Source organism: Taeniopygia guttata, chromosome 12 (genome assembly GCF_048771995.1).
Source record: "Taeniopygia guttata chromosome 12, bTaeGut7.mat, whole genome shotgun sequence".
Taxonomy (NCBI): Eukaryota; Metazoa; Chordata; class Aves; order Passeriformes; family Estrildidae; genus Taeniopygia; species Taeniopygia guttata.
The window spans coordinates 10,841,908-10,863,911 of NC_133037.1; the positions used below are offsets into that span (position 1 = coordinate 10,841,908).

The window sequence follows — 22,004 nt, forward strand, 5'->3', positions numbered from 1 at the left end:
CTTCTCCACCCCCTCCTCCTTCAGCCTTCCCGGTGTCCCTCCCCTCCTCCCCGCTCCCCCACTCCTTCCAGCGCTGCACCTCGCCCCGCTCACCTCCCGGCCGGAGCCTTCCGCAGCCCGGCTCCCTCCGCCCCCGGCCCCACGACACCCCCGGGCGCCTCACCCTGATGCCCTGCAGCACCCGGACGCGCTCCCGCTCGTCCAGCCCGAAGGACACCCTCCTGCCGCCCTGGCTGCTCTCGCTGCCGCCCATGCCGCCCGGGGTCGCCCCGTCCTCGCCGCGCCCCTCTCCCGCACCGGCTGCCAGCAGCGCCTCTGCCCTGGCAGCGCCTGCCAATATACCCGCTCCCCATTGGCGGCGGCCGCGGGGCGGCCAATAGCGCGGCGCGGTGCTAGCGGCCGGGCGCGGGGCACGCTGGGGGATGTAGTTTGGAAGCGCAGGGCACCGAGGCGGCTCCGGGACAGCGGAGACTGCCGCTCCCGTCCCGGTGAGCCCGCCCTCATCGCCGCCCTGGCACTGAACGCGGCACCAAAACTGCCCGCACAGCTTCACTGCTACACGTCCAAGGCACGGCGCTTTGCCGAGCTGAGGAAGGATGACCTCTCGTCAGGCACAGCAGCAGCGCTGGGAGCGGAATTCACCCCCGCTCCTCGCAGCCACACGGTGCCGCCACCTGCCCTGACACACACGGGTGGGTCCTGTAAAGATAAATTAGGCAAAGACAATTTTACCTCCATTAAATACTTTAACAAGTATTTACAAACAAGATAGGCACAATCTTAGCTAATCGGTCAGGCCACGGCTGATACAGTCCCCATTGCCAGGCATGGCTGATCCAACAGCCTAAACAGAAGGAATGAGATAACGCAACACAGAGGCAGCTGAACCAAGAAATAACAGCTTTGGAGAATCTTTTTCAAACAAGCTTTCTGCCTTCCCAGAAATACGGGCCAGTTGGTATCAATGCGCTACTTATCTACTCAGCCCACCACTCCTCAGTAGTGCATGGGAGCAGTTTTAAGTGTTTAATGCATATTCCTCACTGCGGTTGATGTGGCAACCAGAGCTTTGCCTCAGTTGGACATGGGCCAACGTTAAGGGAGTATCTGGGACTCTTCACCCCCTAAACCCCTCTGGATATCCAGGTCTCTTCTAGAGCACGTTCCTGGAAGTAGGGAATATTTTTGTTAATTGTGCAGCACCTCGTAGGCAGGAGTCAGCCCATTGCTCGGGCTCTCAAGACAAGGGCACTGCGTTGTGCGGTGTGAGCTGCCTGCACCCCAGGAACACCTCACCAGCCAGGCAAGAGCACAGGGGTGCCTCAAGCTCCCTCCCCCACCTCCTGCTCATTTCCTATCTGCCACCTGCTCACTCCATTTGATGGTACCCGATTTTTGCACTGAAAGAGCCCATTAACAGATAGTCCTTACTCACCTCGTCTGTCCTCTCCAAGGGTTTCACAGGCCTGCACCATTGCTCTTCCAGGCTGGTGAGTTCTCAACCATGTGATTACCCCTCCAGAAGTCCTTCCTTAACTGTGATTACTCCTGTCATCCTTCCCTAAGCCTTTCCAGGTGTACACTCCCAGCCAGGTGGCAGACATCACCTGCAAAGATCCAGGAAGGCCAGTTGGCAAAGGCAAACAAAGCCACATCACACCTGTGCTCATGCCTTTCTGCCTTTTTTTTTTTAAATCTTCAAGTTATTTTTCCTCCCCAATATGTCTCATTTGAGAAATAAAGCATGACCATTTATGCCAAACTTAATTTTATTTATTTTACAAACAAAAATATACATTTATTCTATACTTTCTCTCTTTTTACCACCCCCCACATGTAACACACTTTGCTCAAGAACCACTTTAAGATGGCCCAAAGCATTATATATACATAAATACATAACAGGAGGAAGGTCAGTCCATGACCTAGTGCAGAAGCTCCTCAGCAGCAGAACATGGAACATTCCAGAAATTCTGGAGTCCTGCCAGCAAAGGACAGGATGGATGTTGACAACCTGCACAGGTGATCCTTCAACACTGAATTCAGATGGTAAAAAAGGCAAATTCATAATAGGCTCTTCACATCACCAAGGAGGGCAGGTAAATCCTTTCACTTAGGGTGTTGAAAGCCAACAAATACTCCTTGGGCTGGAAAAGCAGTTGCTCCTTTAGTTCTCAACTGCTTTGTAATCTTCATCTCTCTTGACTCTGTCCAAGGCCCAGGGAAGCTTTGCAGGCTCCCTCACCCACTCTAACCAACAGCAGCTCAGGATCAGTGTTGTGAGCAGCACTGGGAGCAGCAGCACAGCAATTCAGGCTTCACATCACCCATCCCTTTACAGCAAGCAGCCCAGCATGGCTCAGGCCGACTGACAGCAGTGACAGAGGAGCATGCAACACTTCTCTAATGTGACAAGGGCTGCCTTGGCCAGATCCTTGTCCAGCCCTTGCAGTCACTGCATGAAATGGAAATGTGAAAGGCTGTGACCTACAAGAAACTACTCACTCCTAGTACACAGACAGATGGAAGTCTTTTTTCCCCAGAAGTAAATAAAAATAAAAAAGGGGGGTGAGGGGTTGGGTGGGTTGGAGCATTATTTGTTTTCAAGGTGCCAGTGCTACTTAGAGGCCTGCAGGGAATAGTACCCAGGCAGACAGAGAAGCTGCATTGCTCATTAACAAAATAAGATAAGCAAAGGCCTGCATAGTTTTGGCAACCAATATGAACTTCACATTCTTACCCATGTTTTCTTTCCCTGTGGTGGGAACACCTGGTAGCAAACACTGTCCTCTACCTCCTAATGATCCAAACCAACACCTCCACACTGCACCTCGCTTACTCTTACCTTAGGATTCTGCAGGAATAGAAGTAAGTTGGGGCAAGAGATTCACACAGTCCCCAAACACTGCAAGTTCCTTTTTTTCTACCATCCCTAGTGGGAAGCTGCTTACACCAGATCTCCACCTACCTGGTGGACTCGGGCAGGAAAGCACCACCAAACCTAGAGGAATACTTCATCCTTGGAAAGCACAGGATATCCCAGAAACCAGACTGATGCAGCCTTTATGTGAACAGTCACTGGATTGGAACACCATGTCTTGAAACTGCATGCCAGACAGCTCAGACAATAGGAGTCCCTCTTCCAGCATGGAAGAGGTTAATAAGAAGTTCCAGGAAGTCTTTAAAGGACCACTCCCCACATGCACATAAGCATTTTCAACATACTGAGCCATAAAACTTACTGAGCAGCAGTCTGGGGATCTGAACTGCAATGTAAGGGAAGGACACTGCCAGAGATACACATCCAGCTCCCACTCTTCTCCCACTGCAGCACACCAGCCAACTCAATTCTAGCACACCTAAGGCATTTGAGTTTCCAGTCACTAAATTCTGACAGCTCAGACTCATCATAGGCTTCTGCTCTGCCTCAAGCACCTGAATGTCTCTGGAGCCTTCATCTGCAGAGCCACCTTCCTCCTTCACAGCACTCTCCGAGCCCCTGCCAAAGCCATGAAGCAGGATGCAGATGGAAAACACACCTACCTCACAGGTTTTACTCTTGAGCTCATCCCTGATTCAGTGTTCTTACTTAGACTTTCCTTTGAGCTCAAATGCACAGCACTACAGCCTCCAGAGACTGGTTCACAGCTCCTTCAGCTCAGCTAGACAGCAGCACTGTTTGTCCGTCTCCCTCCTGTTCAGTCACTTCACATCCCCACTGTGAGCTACCAGCCTTCCCCAAATGTTCTCTGGGCACAGAGAACAGTTCATTCCTCTTCATACCTCTTTTTCCCCATACACTGAGAACATTCCTTTTAACCACTAGCAACTCCAACTCACAATTTTCAACTGTGTTAGCTGAAACCAAGGGTGAGCCCCAGTGACCAGCTTCCCTCATCAGACACTATCACCACCTGTGCTGTTGCATTATGGCAAGGTGCAGGCAGCCATGCTGCTTAGCCCAAGAAGATCATCTTTGGTTTCAACCACCAAAATCTTTCTATATATGTACAATACAGCAGTCAAATCAGCACCCTCATTCCTAAACATCATTGCTCTAAGTGAGAAACAAGTGCTTTCAGTCACTGAAAAGGAAGAGGTGCCAGCCAGGACTATCTTCTGGGTCATATTCACATCAGGAACGTGGAGGATCAGGAAAGTTCAGTGTTTAAAGGTTTATGAACAAAACCACTCTACATTGTTCTCATGTAGCAACAGAAAGTGTTCTTCCCAAAAGGGTTTGGGCTGCCAACTTAGTGTCACAATAGGTGTTGGAAATCCTAAGGACAAGAGGAAAGCCATGGCAGGTAGCCAAGGACAGGTTTCCAGTGGACATCCGAGCAGCTGCGGTATCAGGGAGTTTGGAAGAAAGAAAGAAGGATCACATGTCTGAGGTGCCCGGCCTCAGGCATTGATGGATTTCCAGCGGTCACTGTCTATGCTGTTGATGCTGCCCACGTGGTATGGCATAGAGGCCACGTCATCCAGGTAGGCTGTGGTGTCAATCTGAGTGCTCGAGTAGAACCCAGAATCCATTCCTTCCTTCTTGGCAACAGCGTAAGGATGGGGTAGGTGCACATCCACATCCTCAGGTTCATCCACCTGGCATTTGTAGGAGAAAAGGATCTTCGGTTCAGACCTGGAGTGATGAAAGATTTAAAATGCATGTGTTACCAATGTGGTATCACAGCTACCTGTCCTTAATTGAAACTCATCAATGTTAAGAAATTGTGCATTTGGACCTCAGACACTCTTTAAAAATGAGCTTTTGGTCTAGAAATTTGTGGCAGAGTAACTGCCATAAAGTAATGCTAAATTAAGCTTTGGATGAAGTCACGTAAGAGAAATATAAATGGCAGAATCCTGACTCTGCTGTGGGAAAAGAGTTCTCATCTTCAGGAGCCTTGAATTACTGAGGGCAACAGCACCCAAACACTACTGAACTCCACAACAGCCTGGCTACTGACACAAAAATGAGTCAGAACAGGAGTACACTTCACGTTCTACCTGTGCACATCATGAAAACCAAATACAAACACTTGTAGATCAGCAGTTTTCATCTTTAACTCCAGACAATGTTCCCTTCTAACTTCAAAGGGATGCAGAGGTATATATTTATATTTTAAAAGCACTTTATCTTCTCAGTTATTTTAAAACCTGCTATTTCTCACTAATGACCGACAAATACTAAATCCCACGCCGAACCACTCATTTTCCCACCAAGGTGCATTTCCTACGAGTGGCCACACGGCGGCGGCCCCGGCCTGAGAATCGCCCTTCCCACGGTTTTTCACTAGCGATGTTTGGGCCCACGGGGAGTCCTCAGCCGAAGTTACTAAACTCCCACATCCTTCCTACGAATTTACCCCAAAACCTACTCAGAAGACCGTTTAAACTCCCAGGACTCGATTCCTCATTAAGCATTTGGCTATCAACTTCAGCAGAAGAACTTTGTACTACAGACAATGCTGATGCTGAAGAAGTGATCCTCAGCAATGTGTGAGGAATACAGCCATCAGATCTGCTCTGCATGCAAAGGAGCCCTGCACAGAAGCGAGCAGCCACGGGTCACAGAAATTCTTCAAGGGCAGAAATTAAGACTGCCTCTCTAACTGGCATTCTAGTAGCTGTCTTTATTGTACAGACTGAGAGAACCTGAGTGCAAACCAGTTAAAAGACTATATATATATATATCCATCTAAACTCCTGTTCCTGGCTACTCACCCAAAGAAACCTTTCAGGAACGCCACATAGATGAGAGGTGCAAAGAAGCTGAAGTAAAGGAATGTGGTAGCATCAACACAGCTGTCAACAACAAAAGGGAACATGAAGGGATTTAGTACTCAAGAACAATACAGCTGGCTAACACCACTCACAGCCTCCCAAATGATTCAATTTCCCTCCAAAGTGTCCAGAGATCAAGAAAAATCATGCTAAACAAATTTAAACTGATGCAAAGCAACAGCCATTGTCATCAACATATGTCACTGCTTCTAGACAATCAGGGGAACCATGCCAAAACCCAAGGTCTGACCAAGAGGAGAGTCTCAGTACTCCCAATTTTGACTCTCAGATGTGACACTGATCCCTGCAGAACAAGACTCCAGGTATAAGGGTGTCTCCATATTGCTAACAAACAGACAATTTCCTCTCTTATTACCTACTAATGGCCAGACATCAGTGGATTCACACTATTACTCTCACTCACCACCTCAAGACAACTGCAGTACACACAGCTCCACAACCTCTCCACTGGGGAGTTTCCTGATTACTTAGAAGTCTTTTGGCACAAACCAGAACCAACAGGTTTATTCCTTCTTAGGAACACAGCATAGATTTGTTTTCTTGGGAGAGGCAGTGTTAAAGGACACTCAAAGAGAACACAAGATCCAGGCTGCAGACCGCCTCCCCCAGTGTACCTACCACAATCCTTCTATGATATCCACACAGAGGAGGGCACTGCCCAGGCCCTGCACCAGGTTCAGCAGTGCCAGAATGCCAGCATAAATATAAAAACTCTTCCTGGCTGTGGGAAAGACATGGACACACGTGAAGCTCAACCTCAAACATCAGACCCATGGAAATGTGTTTGATGGAGATGCCAAATCCAACAGAAGCTTCTCACCACCTTGTCTCTAAGAACGGCTGAAGAATTAAGACTGCATTTTCCTGTCCCATGCTGGCAGAATTGATGGTGGTAAAATGGACTAAACCATACCCCCCTGCATGTATATATGCACACTCAAGATGGGTTTTGAAAGCAAGGTTACAGCAACACATGCAAAGATTTAATCTGCAGGCATCTGGAACCATTGTCAGTCACATAAAGGATCACAAGAAAAACTAAACAAAAACAACCCAGCCGAACTAGAAGCTGTGCCCTTCCAATGTACAGCACTAATAAAACTGCTCAGGAGACCCCAACAGGAGCAGCAGGGTGTGCTGAAGACCAGGCATATCAGGCCCAGGACCTGTGCCTGTGACATATGACATTCATAACCCCTCCCTCAGAATACCCACAGAGGGATCTCAACACTAGTTAGAGAAAGAGCTCAGTACAAACACCTTAATAACAGCTTCTGTCTATTCAAGAGCTGCAGATATTCTGCAACAACAGCAAAACCAAACAAACAATCACCTTGATAAAGTAAAAGCCCAGATAAAAATTGTTGAGCAGCTCCCACTTAGCCTTCCCTTCTCAGGGAATGACTAGCACGCACACTTTACCATCATGTGTGCATTTCAAAGGAAGCTGTTATTAAGAAGCCATTTCTTAAGGCTCTCAGAAGAGTATATATTTACATTATATCTGTATCATTAACTGAGCAGTAGGTCTTGTTTTCTTAATGCAATTATTTAGCTACTAAAGTAGCAATATAACTGCTTACTCTGCTCTCCAAGACACAACATACTAATTTTTCTAGGGATAGGTTATCAGTCGTTTGCCACATTATCTAAACTCTGAGACGTGGAACGCATCTGCAGCACAAACACATAGAGGAACTTTTTACTCCCATCAGTGCTTTATCCTGATGCTGTACCCATCTATACTATGGAAAACACTACAGTTACCTACAGGGCAAAGAAATCCGGTCTTTCAGAGAAGTTTTTGGAAGAATCACCACCAAGGAATAGACCTGTTGAGACAAAGAACTAACAGTTCCATGGCTGCTTGGCAACTCAACTCAAAAATCGTTACAGGGATGGTGTGTGGTATTATGTACTCCCTACATGCCTCGGGGCAGAGGCACAATCCCTTAACATTAAACACAGAACAGATGTGAAGGCCCCATAACTCACCCTTATCAGCATAAAAGAGCTGACAAACACAGGAGGAAAGAATATCTGAGCTCAGGAATAGAGCTGGCCCAGCTTACACCACCCCCATTGAACCTTTATTCCTCAGCTTTCCCCCCCACATGCGATGAATGTTGTGCTGCAGGAGGGGGATTAGGGCATTACTGTACTCAAATCATCCTCCTTGCTCCATTTAGAAAATACAAAGAAGCTATCAGAGTGTGTAACACATTCCCAGTACTCTTACCAGGAAGAAGAAACAGGAGCTGGCAAGCCAAAAGTGTCTCCCACCATGACCATAGATATTGAAGTCTTCTGCTGAGAGGTGGGCATCAGGGTATAGGATTTCCAGGGTGCCCTAGGAGAGAAGTGGCACCAACATGATTCTATTACAAGCTGTATCCCCACTGAAATGCATATTTGGACAAGGGACACTATGCTTAAAGAAGTTCAGAAAACAGCTGGCCTGCCCCCCACCCCCAACCTAACCAATCCCTGCTTAGACCAAGTTACACTCACAAAGAAGAAGAAGAAACTAAAGACAAGAAGTGAGGAGAAAAAGAGTGGCAGGAATCTGCATCTGAAGGAAACTGGCACCAGTAACATTACAGAAGAGAGACTGAGGTGGACAGGGGATGCAAGCACTTGTATGTCTAAAACAGCTAAGAGCTCCATTTCCATCTTTAAAGTAGATCTTTCTGATGAAACACCCAGAAAATAGTCAATTTGGGAAAGGACATTGTCTTGTTTAGGAGCTATCCATACAGATAGTGGAGAGCAAAGAGCTTGTAGGCACTAGTGAACCCAGATATAGCTCCAACACTTGATATTTTATGAGGCTCCTCCAGCTTCATCATGTGGTAATGACCAGCTCACTGTCTCTGCAGCCAAGAGCCTGGTCCCAGAACAAAGCTCTGTGTTATTCTGGCGCTGCCCTGAGTACAGAGACACAGGCTGACCACTGACATGCTGAGGAGGAGAATAAACCCAGACACAGATTGCATTGTTCAGGGACATGAAGACATGCCTAATAAACTGAGCCAGCAAGCCAGCTGCTAATCTGAAGAGAAGCAAGAGCTCTCAGCTCTCAAAGATTCAGCTCTGCACTGCCCTTACTTGGCAAGCACATGGTTTTCATGGCCCTTGAGGGAAGATCCAGAACTTGTTGTTCAGGTGTGGAAAAACTTCACTCTTGTTCCCAGATTCACTAAACAATGCAATCCATCCAAACCTCATTTCTTCACCTTATCTGAGCTATTTATGCAGTAAAGAAGACAAGCAGATACTATCTGCTTATACACTGCCACAAACATTCAGTCTTCCTCCAAAACCTCATCTAAAGAGCAAAGCTGCCACTTTCAGATAGGATTCACACACTTAACTGTTTAACATCAAGCAAAGGTCCTTCTTTTGCAAATTCTTCTGCTTCAGTGTACTCACCTGGGTGACAGAATATGCCAGAGACAGCACAGTGGTGATTGCCAGCACACGTTTCACGCTCGACTTGCTCTCCAGGTGACCTGTAATTATGGGGTATGGAAGTGACTCAGGATGTAATCCCAGCACTGGTTAAAAACAGCTCTTTTCAGAACCAATAAAGGAAAACACTTATTTCCACAAGCCTTCAAGGGAAGGTTAAAGCTCACTTAAACCCTGTTTGGAGAGTTGAGCCTTTCACAGGCAAAAATCCTATTTACAAAACCAACAGATTTTAACTTGCTTTCCTCCTGTCCACACTAAGAAAAAACAACTAAGTCCTTCTGCCGGGGTTACAGGAAAGAAAAAAAAAAAAAAAAGTAATTACTCCAGCATGAAGTACACTGAGATGTTATAAAGCTGCTTCTCAGGGAGAAGAGTTGACGGGAGGCTGGGGTAGAGAAATCTGTACTGGAATATACTGAAGTAGGCAATTTCCAGAAGCTCATTCCAATCTAAATTATTCTATGAGCCTTCAAAAGATAAAAAATACACTGCTCATGTGTCCCACTGACATGTGCAACAGTGACACCCACCCTCTCCTGTACCTCTGACCCACAGGGAGAGGCATTTTCACTTGCATAACTGAAAGAAGTAGAATTACAGTTGAAGGTACAGATGAAGCATTTGAATGCAACCAAGATGGATCAAACTAATTAAGGATGGGATGAAGGGGATAGAAGGCCCCCAATGGGACCATCTTAAATAAAATGGGCTTGAAGCAAACATGAGACTGTTGATCTTGGTATAAAAATCTTACCTAAGCTGTGCACTCCACTGTATGAGTGCAGGACTAACCAAGCACATATAAACCCTTAAGGCACACACGCCATAGATCTGTAAGAATAATGAGGCCTTCAGCCACTTCTAATGAAATCTCCACGATTTACCCTTTGCATTTATTCTATAGCCTCTTCACTTTATAGAATCAGCATCACCATAAACTTACAAACGCAATCTCTGTGGAAGGAAAGGCAACAGGAAACATTCAAACCACTGCTGACACATACCAAAGGCAAGGCCTAGAATCACCACACTCAGTTCAATTGCCAGAAGGAAGAACCTTGTGATCTCCCACAGGATCTGAGGGATAACAGAGACCAGATAAACATGATTAGATGGAGCCAGAAAGCAGTTTGAAGTTAATAAAGCAAAATTCCAAGGGATGGCAGTTTCTGGTCATGGCTGGTCATTTCCACAAATCCTTCTCATGCTTGTTCCAAGGCCTGTTCGTGCCTGTGCAACAGAACAGTTGTGTGGGAACAAGCAAATAGCAGCTCTAAAGAGAGGAAGTGGCCATGGATTGCCACAGTTGAGGATTTGTCACTTGTTTCAGATATGTTCTTGCTGCTCCCAAAGAGCACAAGCCCATGATGACTTCAAATATTGAACAAAGCCAGTTCTTAAAGCAGTAGACATGCCTGAACAAACTCTGTATTCTGCCCTCTTCCAAAGCTACTGGTCCTTAAATCTAAAGCATAATCAAGTAAAAAGCACTCTCCGTTCCAGCCTGTCATTTGCAATCTCATGTTTTATTTGATGAAACAAGACCAATAAAAAGCAGGTGAGGCAATTTTTCAGGGAGTCATGCAATAAATCAATGCCAAACCTAGAACAAGCACCCAGATTCTGGCTTATTAACCCTTTATCTCTGAACACTGAATGGTGCTCTCTTGAAGATAGTAATATTTTAAGAGGCATTGGATAAATACACAGTTTGTGTGTGCACATACATGTACGAGAACACAAAAGAAACATAATGGACAGAATAAAACACGTTTACAGAAAAAACTGTCAGAGTATCTGTCTTGCTATATAGTTTCCCAAGTATCTGTCTTGCTACATAATTTCCAACACCAGAGCTGAAGAAAAACATCTTTACACCTCTTCTTCATTATTCAAGTCCTGGACCTACATCTGCTGGACAGAGGTGAATGAAAAATTCTACAAACATTCACTTGCAACAGCAGCTCAGCACGATGCTTTGACAGTAACATTAAAGGGAAAAGCAAGGAAACCACACTGATCCCAGAGAATAAATCCTGAAGACCTGTACTCTGTAGGTGACTCTTCTTTCTCTAACAGCTCAAGAACTGCAGAGCTTTTTGTTTTAAGCAGTATTTTGCTACAAATAAATTACTGCAAAGGAACAGCACATACTAAGATATTTCCTTTTTGCTAATGGTTCACCTTGTGCTCAGAGTGCTCACAAGGATGTTCAGGTGTCAGTCTCAAAAGGAAAGTCGGTTTTATTTGCATTCAATACAAAAACTTCAACATTTTCAAAGAGCCACTAGAATACTGCAAGAGTAACAAAGGCCAGGTCTTGCCTATCCATTAAAGGTATCTGAATGCTTATCTGTTGCAAAAGAGAATAATTTCATCCCTGTAACAGGAAACCTTTGCTGCCACTATTTGTGTGTCTATTTCAGGAAATCCATTGTTTTACCATCCCGGATGTTGTGATGATTTAGATGCAGCTATCAAAACAGGATTCCATAGTACACATAGCTAAGAGTACTGCAAAAAAGCACATTCTTCTTGTACACACATAAGAGGGAAGTCAGAGCAGATTGCTGTAATAAGAAGTACACAAAGCACAGCCTCTAATGTCAGTGTTGCACCTACCTTGTCAGCAACCATGGCAGCATCAGAGGCACTCACAGTCATGGAGACAACAGCTCGGGCAATGCCAACTAAAGCCACCACAAATACCTGCAAAAAAAGAGCAAAAGTGAGCTCATGTCAAAAGGCACATATGCAGCAGCGATCAGAAGCCCTTTTGGAACACCGTTTTCAGGTCAGCTTTCAAACCTGATAATGTGTACTAAGAATTTCCTGTGGCAGACTAGAGTTAATTTCCTGAAAAAGATTCCTCAGACCCATTTGATAGGAACAGTGCCTTAGAATTTAGGAAGGAACAATTGTCTCAGCCGTCAGATTAAGCTCTGAAGAGTTCTTCACACAGTCTTTACAACAGTATCTTTAGTCTTCCCTTCATTCCACTGGGGCAGGAGAGGAGAAAAACAAACAGACAGAAAACACATCCCTCTGAATTACAAAACCAAATGGTTGGCATGTCTGACTAAACCAATCACATCAGATAACAGAAACCACTCAATACCAACTACCACACTACACAATTATGACAAAACTAAACCTGCAGTTCTCTCACTCTGTACTAACAATGCTCAGAAATGCACAGGAAAAGTCACCTGCAGCCACCAGCTTCAAAACATCTTACCCTGCTGCACAATGCAACACAGAGATCACCAACTCACTTCATGTACATCAAGGCATGACAGCTCAATGAGGCTCAGCTACCCTGTGCTGTTATAGCCATCCCATGCAATTAAGAGCTCAGTTGGATGTATCTACACTCCACTGTGCAGACTTACACTCTAAGGAAGTGGATTTTTCCAGACAAAATTCTCTAAATGTCAGGCTGATCCTAATGATGAAGGTAGGAGACAGCTAAACCTATCAGAGAACCAAGAGTCTAAGCTGATCCTAAGGTGGTTGCAGAATGGAAACGACCAATAAGTGACTCACAGATGAGTTTCTCTTTCTTAGAGGAAGAAGGGACAGCAACAGCAAGAGAATACAACACTCCTGGGGTGGAAAACTCCATGACAAAACACTGACAGAAAATAAGGGTCCCTGCATATAATGGTGTTCTAGAGTTGCAACAATTCACTGCAGAGGAACACACATCTCTTTGTTTCCTCTCTAAGCAGGCAGAGACTCTTCCCAATCTGATAACTCCACATTAACCACCAACTCCAGAGAAAGCATTCCTCCAGAACACAGCAAACAGCCAATTTAAAGAAAGACCTCACAGAACACACTTCCATCCTCATTTCCCAATAACATACTCAAGAAATTGGTATGAAACGGAGTTAAAGCATTTTCCTCTAAGACTGTGTGCTGGATTTGACTGGGATAGAGGAAATTTCCTTCACAGTAGCTGGTATGGGGCTGTGTTTAGGATTTTCGTGCTGAAAACTGTGTTGATAACACAAATGTTTTCATTACTGCTGCACTGCACTGACACAGAATGCAAGACATTTTTTGCCTCTCATCCCACTCCAGCAGCGAGTTGGCTGGAGGTGACCAAGTTAAGAGGTGACAGCTGGAACAGCTGACTCCAGCTGGCCCAAGGAATATCCCATATGGCATCATGCTCATCACATAAAGACAGGAAGAAGAAGGAAGGAAAAGACTTTCAGAGTAATGGTGTTTGTCTTCCCCCATAACAATGACATGTGATGGAGCCCTGCTTTCCTGGAAACAGCTGAACACCTGCCTGCCCAGGGAAAGTGGTAAGTGAATGCCTTGCTTTGCTTTCTCTGTGTGCACAGCTTTTGCTGTGGCTTACTAAATTGTCTTTATCTCAACCCACAAATTCTCACTTTTATTCTTCTGATTCTCTCCCCTGTTTCAGTGAGGGGGAGTGAGAGAGCAGCTGTGTGGGGCTGAGTTGCCATCCAGAGCATAAAGTCAATTCACTTCCCTCCCTTTGGTTTATCAAGAGTTTTGTTTTTCAAAGCCTCTGGCACAAACCTCTACTGACCACGTGCACTACTGGAAACACATAGAAATGTTTAAATCCAGACTGGAAAGGGACAGTAATATTTCTAAACGGTTGAAACATTTGTGTGTATCCCTGGTTCTCCAAAACCATGCAGAAGCCCAGAACCCCAACTCTTGGCCTGAAAGAGCTAACAAAACTTCCCAAGAAAGATTCAGGTGAGGCTACTAGCTCAGATTTGGTTTTGAGCTTCTTGGGTTTTGCCATGCCAGTACCTGTACACAGACCAGAGAAAGAGGCATCCATCTAACCCAATCCAAACATACAACCTGTACTAATCTCACTGAGGAAGAGCAATCATATTATGTTATGTACTGAGGCAAGCCAGGATATCAAAAAGTTTCTGAATGGTATTTTTGAACAAATTCAGGTAGGTCCCTAGCATTTATAAAGTCCTCTAAGCAGTATCACAGGGCATCACAGGACTAGTGAGAGGAGCACAGCAAGACCTTTGATGTTTGTGAACTGTAACTGTACTGAATACTCTGTTTCCACCTTAAGAACTATAAAGAACATCAAGTCAGGGCCACTTTGACATGATGTGAAAGAAACTAACAGGATTGGGTTTCTAATTCCCAGACTAACCAGAACTCTGTCACATAACCATTTTCTCCAGCAGATGACCAAGCTTTTCAACAATTTGACACAAATTATTCTCCTTTCACTACCTCAATGAAAAGCTGGGCTTGTGTCCCATGCTACTGACTGCAAGGAGCACAGAAAAGATAAGATACTACATTCCAATACATCAAAGCAAGAAAAGAAGAAAAATGGAAAAGGAAAAAGTAAAATCATCACAGGAGAAAAAGCAGATCTGGCCCTAGAACCTATTAAAAGCTGAATTCCAACAGTGAAAAAAGTTGACTTCTTGCAGTATACCTTCAACAGAAAGCAGCTTGTATCCCTGCAAGAGCTGGCCTAGGCCCTCCCCACTAGTTCAGTGATATTGTTCATGAGTGATAACAAAAATAACACTCATTAGTCCAAAGGCACAGAGTGGTACTCACTAGTATGTAGAATGTAGTGAAGATTGGGCTGGAAGTGACCCGGATTTTGGCCCTGGCAGAGGGCAGCTTCCAGAGAAGAAACATAAAGAAAAGCACATTGGGAACCAGGAGCAGAAGATCCCAGTAGCGGACTCTGCAAAAAGTAAATAAAACAGGTTTTATCCCAGATCTTCAGCCTCTAGAAAGGAAGGCACCAGCCCCAACCCCTTCTCAATCAAACTGAGAAACAGGGTCAGACTGTGGTCCCATTTCCTCCAACTCACCTGGACTTCCCAATGTCTTCATAGAGCAGCAACAGGCACTTGTGTGGCACTGTGATGTTCGTGTCGTTGATCACGTGCATTGTCATTGGGGAGAGAGTTGTCACATTATCCAGCACCGTCACCAGGGCAGTCGAATGTGTGATGTTGTCAGACATGGAGAATGTCATCACAGACATCATGGACTGGAACATCCTGTCCTCCTTCAAGTCCAGATAAAACAGAGCAAGACAACCACAGCAGAGAAAAAAAGCAATATTAAATCAGTTGTGAGTCACAGCTAAAAAAACACATCCTTGACATTAAGCCCCTGCACAACTGCTTCCTGCTTGGTACAGCCAATTATCATCACGTCAAAGACTGTATTACACAATGAAATGCCACCTGCCCAAAGTCTGCACACAGCCATTAGGGTGGTCAGTACAAAACCACACTGATATCAGAGTAACAAGCACCTTCAAATGGTGCTATGTGGGATTAAATTTTGTCATTCTTTGAGCTACGGCAGATTCCTAGAAGAAATCAAGACTCAACAGCAGTAAGTGGCATCGTCAGACAGAGACAAAAACCCTACTTTACCAGGGCATTCATTCTTGGTCCCAAGATCAAGAAGTGACAGTCAATTATTTGATTTCTGCAAAGAAAATATGAAGATCCCTCTGAAAATCCATTTGCTCTTACCAACTCTGAAGTCTGAGAGCAGGGAAAGCCTCACATACACTCACCTAAAGGGACTGTACAGTCTTTACATTTCAAACCCAACATGCAGCATTATTTTTCTAACCCTCTGCAAGACACCAGAACAATTCTATTTTTGAGCCACTCTCTTCCCACCCTAAACTAGACCCCTGACTGTTAAGGTACTTTACTAGCTACAAGCTGAATACAAACACAGGGTCTAATCGCCCCTCCTGACAATCCCCAAAAGAGAGATCATAGACAATCCACAGATGCAAAAATGATAAATATGATAAATCTCTGACAGCCGACATCTTAAAGATGCACATTGCCAGGGACAGCACTCGAGCAGTCTGTGTGTTCCAGTTAATCTGGGATTTATTTTTTTTAAAAATCTCCTTGTTTGACTCCAGGCCTGACTTGCGTGGTGAAAACTGACAGCCCCCATGACAAGGCTCAGAAGGTATTTTCCCTTAGAGGTTCTGAGTGAGTCACAAGTTGGAAAGCATCAGCACAGCCCTGTGTCATCTGCTGAGCTTTTAGAGTTCAGTAGCAGCTTCTTCACAAATTGCTTGAGACTGTCAGTCACAGGCTCTTCTTTCTCTTCAGAGGCTGAGACTCTCACTGAGTTCTCTAAGGGGCAAGGGAATCATCCCATCCTCAGCCAACAAACCTTCCCTTCGATTCACCCCTGCTGACAGATACTCCTTGAGCTGGGATTTTCTTTTGTGACTGCCGTATGCTGTGCTGCACGAGAGGCACCACAGTAAATAAACACGCAGACCTGGAGGAGCAGCTTTGCTCAAAGCTGGCAAAGCCTGGACCAAAAAATTCTACTTCTAAATAGAGGTCCCAGCAAACGACCTTCACATTCCAAATTTATCTCTTGGAGTGTCCTCTCTTCCCTCCAGCTACTCACTTCTCTGAAGAGAAGAATTTTCTCGTAACAATTTTGTTCTGTTCTCTTCCTCTGTAACACCACTACATGCCAGTAGAGGTGAGGCCAAGAATGGTCACATTTGCCAACACAGAAAAATTGCTGCTTGATTTTTTAAAAAGCTGGGGAGTTTTACTTTTTAAAAAGTAGAGAAGAACCTCACAGACCACAGGCAGAATAACATTATCAACTGTGGACCATCACAACCTCCTAGTAGCTCTTCTGGGACGAAGAATTCCATCTGCCCGTCACACTGAAAAGAGCTCAAGTATAAAGCTGAGAGAGATTTACATTAGCAAAACAACTTCTTATGAAAAGAGCAAGCAGGCTCCATTATTTTTCGCCAGAAGCTACCACTATCACACAACAGCAGCTGCTGATAAGGAGAGGAGTTGGCCACACGTAACAGAACTCCAGTCACGAGGCTTCAAAGGGCAAAGCAGAATCAAGCTCACCTCTCAGCCAGGCTGCTCACTACAGCCTGGTACTTGTATTCTTCCTCCCCACATGAAGTGTACACAAAGTATTGCCACAGAACATCCAATGTGATAAGAGAGGGCAGCCAAGGCCGCCAGACAGACAGCACTGTGGTCATGCTTTTCTAATAGCCTACAGCAAGGATGTGGAGAACTGGCCCACTCTTGTCCAAAGCAACAGCAAAAATCCCAGAGCAACAGGACCAGAACTGATGGAAAGGATCCAACCAGGGGTTGTCATCCACAGCAACACTGCTCCTTTCAGCAACTGCCCTTGCCCTGTCTAGAGCTCACTCACCACACCCTGCCTCCATGGGACTGCCTGCTTCAGCCAGCCCAGTCCATGGGGGTAAAATCAGCCTGGAGCTGCATGGAAATAAACCAGTGCTGCAGTCATGGTTTTCATCCAGCAGGCAGCTCTGTACACCAGAACACAAAATAACATGTTTTTCTACACTCCAGATGAAGTCAGGCTGACTTGGTGAAGGCAAATTTCTCAGTCCAAGCCCTGGATAAGCTGCATTCAGACTAAGAACATGGGCATGGCTCCTGGGCTGCAGTGACAGAGCACTGGGAAGGGTTCTGTTACACCTTCAGGAAAATGTTATCTCACCAATGCAATGGTCCTTGAATCGTGGCACTGTAACAGTAACAGTGAAATTCAGGCCTCACATCACTGGCAATTGTTTGTTCTTTCCAAGCCCACCTACAGAAAGGTGAATTACAAACTGCACAAGTTGCACCTGTTATTAAAAAATCAAAACTTTTCTGTCTTTCTGCAAAAAGCATCAGAAAGTCTCTTAAGTACCGATCATGATAGGATTAAGACTGCTTCTTACAACACCCTATTTGTGCAATAAAAACTGCACTGACCACATCCTTGCTCAAATAATGTAATTGTTACTTCAGTAACTTAAATGCCTAAAAATACCCCAGAACACTAAAACTAAGAAAACCAAACAACAACAACAAAAAAAACCCCAACAACCAAAAAAATAAAAGAAAAAGAACAAAATAAAAGAAAAAGAACAAAATAAAAGAAAAAGAACAAAATAAAAGAAAAAGAACCTTTTTCTTTTTTTGTTCTCTTCCTTTTTAAGAAGTCTCTTCAACCCTTTCTTTTGGTCACAACAGTTGCATTTTTCGTTTCACTCTTAGAATTTAAGACAGGGATTTTCCCTCAGTGATTGAGGCGCTCCCTTCCACTTTCACATCTCGTTCTGAACTAAGCTTAAAAAGAAAAGAACTGCAACGAGAGAAAAAAAAAAAGGAAAAAAGAAAAATACTGAAAGAAGAAGTATCAACAATAAGCCCAAACCCGCAGAGACAGAGCACTGTGGCCCAGAGGTGGATTTCAGAAATGCATATCCCGGGGTTTTTTCTGTTTCGGTTTTGATTCCTGCGGCAGGCGGGCGCACAGCGGGCACGGAGAGCGGCACTGCGCGGGCACCGGGCTCGGGGCTGCCGGGGCAGCACAGCTGGAGAGCGGCTGCGGCTCCACCGCACCCTTCCTTCAGCTGGCCGGAGGTGCCCGGCGCCTCTGCCCGCCGGGCTGCACCGGGAGGCCCTCAGAGGCCCTCAGCCCCCGCGCAGCGCGGCCCCGCCGCGTCCCTCCCTCCGCACCGCACCGCTCCCCTCCCGCGGCCCCGCTCGTACCCAGCCCCGCTCCCGCCGCCGCCGCCGCTCAGTCCCGGGGTCCCGGCCCCGCCATCCCGGCCCCGGCCCTGCCGCTCCCCTCAGCCGGGGAGCGTCGCTGAAGAGAGGCCGGAGCGCACCGCAAGCAGAGACGCGGCCGCCACAGCCGGGCCTTGCCGGCCGACCCCAAGGGCGCTATTGAGAGACGGTCCCTGGGAGGTGCCCGGCTGGACCAATCAGAGAGCGGGTTCTGCCAAAGGGCCCGGCAGAAGTGGCGGAGCCAGCCAATAGAAAGGGGCGGGAGGCGGGACTAAGGGGCGGGTCCGCCGCGCTTTAAAGGCGCCTGGTCCCGCACACACCTGTGGGTCGGCAGCCCGGCGTGGAGCGGCGGCAGCGGGCAGGGAGGTGACCCTGGACCCGACCCGACCCGTGCAGGGCAGGCTCTGTCCTTCCAGCCCTCCTTCCAGCCCGATCCCACCCGGCTCTGTCCTTCCAGCCCGATCCCAGCCCCGGGCCGGCCCGCACAGCCCAGCACCCCACCCGACAAGGAGTGCTCTGCCGCCCTGCACCCACCGTCACACTCCTGACCTCGCACAGCTCCGCGGGAATTCCGTACGGCCTCTGGATGCGGGGCAGGGCGGTTAATCATTGAGGGAGATCCGATAATAAGTTCCTGCCGGGAGAATGATTAACAACCTGTGAGTTCGGCTTTTAAGGAGAGTTCAAAGCTGGCTGAAGAAACTTGAAGTGGCTTGGACAACAGCTGCTAAAGGGAAACGCCATCAATAATTAGCAGGATTTCGAGGTGCAAATGCCAGACAGGCTAAAGAGACGCTCAGTATCGTAAACAAGGAAGTAACTGTGACAAAACAGCCAAGATTTATTTAGGAAATTAAAGGAAATAACCAGCTAAGCACCAGCACGTTATTCCCAGCAGTAAGAGCTGGCTGACAGGGAAGTTTCAAGGAGGATGTTTCTTATCCGAGTCACTGCAAGGACTGGAGTTCTGAAACTCATTCTGGCATGAGTTTCTGCCTGTGGCTGTAGGGTTTGCTTCTGTAGGAATGCAAGGCTTTTGCTACCCTGAAGTTTCTGTTCAGAGCCTACACCTCTTTAGAAGAGCCCTACCTTGGTCAAGTTTGCATGTTCTGCTCTAGCGAACACCGTACCCAGGGGGTTCCAGGCCTTCCTCACACACAGATAGATCTTCCTCAGCTTAAATCTGCTTCATCCTCTTCTTAGGTCAAATTTTCCAGCTACTCCTCAGCAAGCCTCATGAAGGGTTTGTACCTGGGGACTTGCCTGCCTCAGCCCTATTCTTCTGATTTTCCACTGGGTTGGAACAGGTTTTCATGCTGGTGTCATGCCTTTGGAATGACATCTGGAGAAGCCAGTCCTTAGCTTGTCTCATTTCACACTGTTGTTCAGGTTAATGATATGTTGCAATATTTTGACACGTTCCATTTATGGATCCAAGCTGACACCAAGATCTCTGAGTTACAGAAGGGACAATTCTGTTTAGAGAGAGGTGGAGTGTTTCTGCCTAAAAAGTGTCTTGGTAACAGACAAGTAAAATCCATGTCTTCTCACTTGTAGCCTCAGGCACTAACTAGTTGAATGTGTTACCTCCCACATAACTGTGTCAGAAGGAGAGACTTTGCTTTCCATTCCACCTGCTTTTCCCATCTGATTCCATCTGAGACTAGAGCCCAGTATTTGTGACACCAGATCCAAAAGCTGTTTCATGGTCAGGAGACTGCTGGGTGCCACTGCAAGGACCGTGACACTTTAGCTCCTGCTTTCCTCGCTTTGCTTGTGTCAAACAGGAGGTGGGGCATCCACACTTACTGCTCCTCTGAATTACCCAACCTTGCCTGTCAGCCCCCACATGGTGTGGCAAACATAACTCCCCTCTTCCCACCTCCAAGGACTGCTCCGTGTCCTTAACTCTACGCATCCTTCCTTCCATTCCAGCTGAGCACTGCTGCTCTGTGCATCATCTCCTCCATCCAGTGGCAGGGGTCACTCCCTTTGTCCTCGCTGTGCCACCTGGTGCTGCTGGGCTGAAGCAGGACAAGAGGTGATGTTCAGCAGCCTTGAAACAACCCTGAGGGCCCCACAGAAAGCTGGCACCTGTTGCTGTACCTGCTGCAGCCTGCTGTGCTGTGGCAGTCTCACCTGCCTTGCAGGCGTCAAAGGTGGAAGATGCAGACATGGTGTCCAGGACAGCATTACACTTTCATGTAATCAACAAATTCCACTCTTCTGAGACATTTTATCTCTCTCAAATACTCTTTTAGCTTTTATTAGATCAGTCTACTGAACAGGATATTACTTCTCATCTGAAACTGCTTTGCTGTACAGGTGCTGAGCAACTGCAGGGACAGATGTGCCTGTCTTGTTTCAGAGCTGTTCTACCAGCCTACTGATTTCTAGTGTTGGGCATAAATTTGCACACAGGATACTACCTGGACTGCACTCCTGTGTCTCTGCCCCTTTTCTTTCAAGGGGAATTCATTCACTAGGGCTTTTCCTGTGCTGCAAGAAGCCACAAGTCTGCAAAATCCTAGTGGTATGTTTGGATATTCAAGAGTTTGGTGCTCAGGTGAGGTCACCCCAGTGAGCAGCCTGGGCCCCATCTGCATCTCAGCCCTCTCACATACCCAGTCCATGTCTCTAGTGTAGTAGAAGGAGCCCTGTTCCATGCATGGCAGCAGCCTGATTTTAGGGGTGGTTTCAGCTGCCCAAGCTCAGCTCTTGTCAGGGAGACAGAGCACCCCAGCTCAAGAATAGGACCGCTTGTAGGTGGCACCCAAAGTTAGCCGTGAAAACATGGACATGGTGTGTGTTCTTCCAGGAAGGACAGACAGAAAATCTGTCTGTCTATCCAGCTGTCTGGTGCCTGGAGAGACAGTGGCACCCTGTGGTGACACTGGCTCATCACAGTGTGTCATCTGGGCCTTGTCAGACAGCACCACCTCAGCCAGGTCTTGGGCTGCCTTCCCTTAAGCCATAGAATCATTTGGGTTGGAAGACTGGACATTAGGAAAGAATTCCTCATTGGAACGGTGCTCAAGCATTGAACAGGCTTCCCAGTGAGGTGGTGGATTCACTGTCCCTGGAAGTGTTCCAAAACCATGGAGATGT

The 22,004-nt window shown here is 46.5% G+C and overlaps 2 protein-coding genes across 8 annotated transcripts in view; both read right to left on the bottom strand.

Moving 5' to 3' along the window:
* Window positions 1–360, bottom strand: part of CHCHD6 (coiled-coil-helix-coiled-coil-helix domain containing 6) — a 109,330-nt gene extending 108,970 nt beyond the window's left edge. Inside the window, exon 1 of one of the 4 annotated variants that reach the window (XR_012057839.1) lies at window positions 164–360. Coding sequence is in view for 3 of the 4 variants with exons in the window: in XM_041718645.2 (XP_041574579.1) it covers window positions 164–253 (90 nt within the window). In the remaining variant the exon portion in view is untranslated. 4 annotated transcript variants of the gene reach the window in all.
* Window positions 361–1,751: 1,391 nt separating this feature from the next.
* Window positions 1,752–19,628, bottom strand: TPRA1 (transmembrane protein adipocyte associated 1). 4 transcript variants are annotated; one of them, XM_041718876.2, is made up of 13 exons: window positions 18,879–19,166; window positions 18,291–18,468; window positions 17,836–17,928; window positions 15,135–15,334; window positions 14,872–15,004; window positions 11,902–11,988; window positions 10,284–10,356; window positions 9,238–9,317; window positions 8,045–8,155; window positions 7,577–7,637; window positions 6,424–6,526; window positions 5,725–5,805; window positions 1,752–4,639 (listed from the first exon to the last, which is right to left on the bottom strand). In XM_041718876.2, exons 4-13 carry the CDS (start codon window positions 15,323–15,325, stop codon window positions 4,405–4,407), a joined length of 1,155 nt encoding a protein of 384 aa, XP_041574810.2. In that variant the 5' UTR covers window positions 15,326–15,334; window positions 17,836–17,928; window positions 18,291–18,468; window positions 18,879–19,166; the 3' UTR covers window positions 1,752–4,404. The 4 variants fall into 4 exon arrangements, with proteins under 4 accessions (XP_041574810.2, XP_072791136.1, XP_030139301.2 ...); XM_072935035.1 differs by lacking the exons at window positions 17,836–17,928; window positions 18,879–19,166 and adding an exon at window positions 19,431–19,628; XM_030283441.4 differs by lacking the exon at window positions 17,836–17,928 and having other exon boundaries at window positions 18,879–19,163.
* Between the last annotated feature and the right edge of the window lie 2,376 nt (window positions 19,629–22,004).

Excerpts from the sequence above, each read along its gene's own strand:
- TPRA1 (XM_072935035.1), bottom strand. The coding sequence starts at position 15,325 with ATGTTCCAGTCCATGATGTCTGTGATGACATTCTCCATGTCTGACAAC. Across the intron at positions 6,527-7,576 it reads AGACCGGATTTCTTTGCCCT|CCAGGAAGAGTTTTTATATT; the intron begins GTAGGTAACTGT and ends TCTTTCCCACAG. Across the intron at positions 4,640-5,724 it reads TTCCTGAAAGGTTTCTTTGG|GTCTGAACCGAAGATCCTTT; the intron begins GTGAGTAGCCAG and ends TCATCACTCCAG.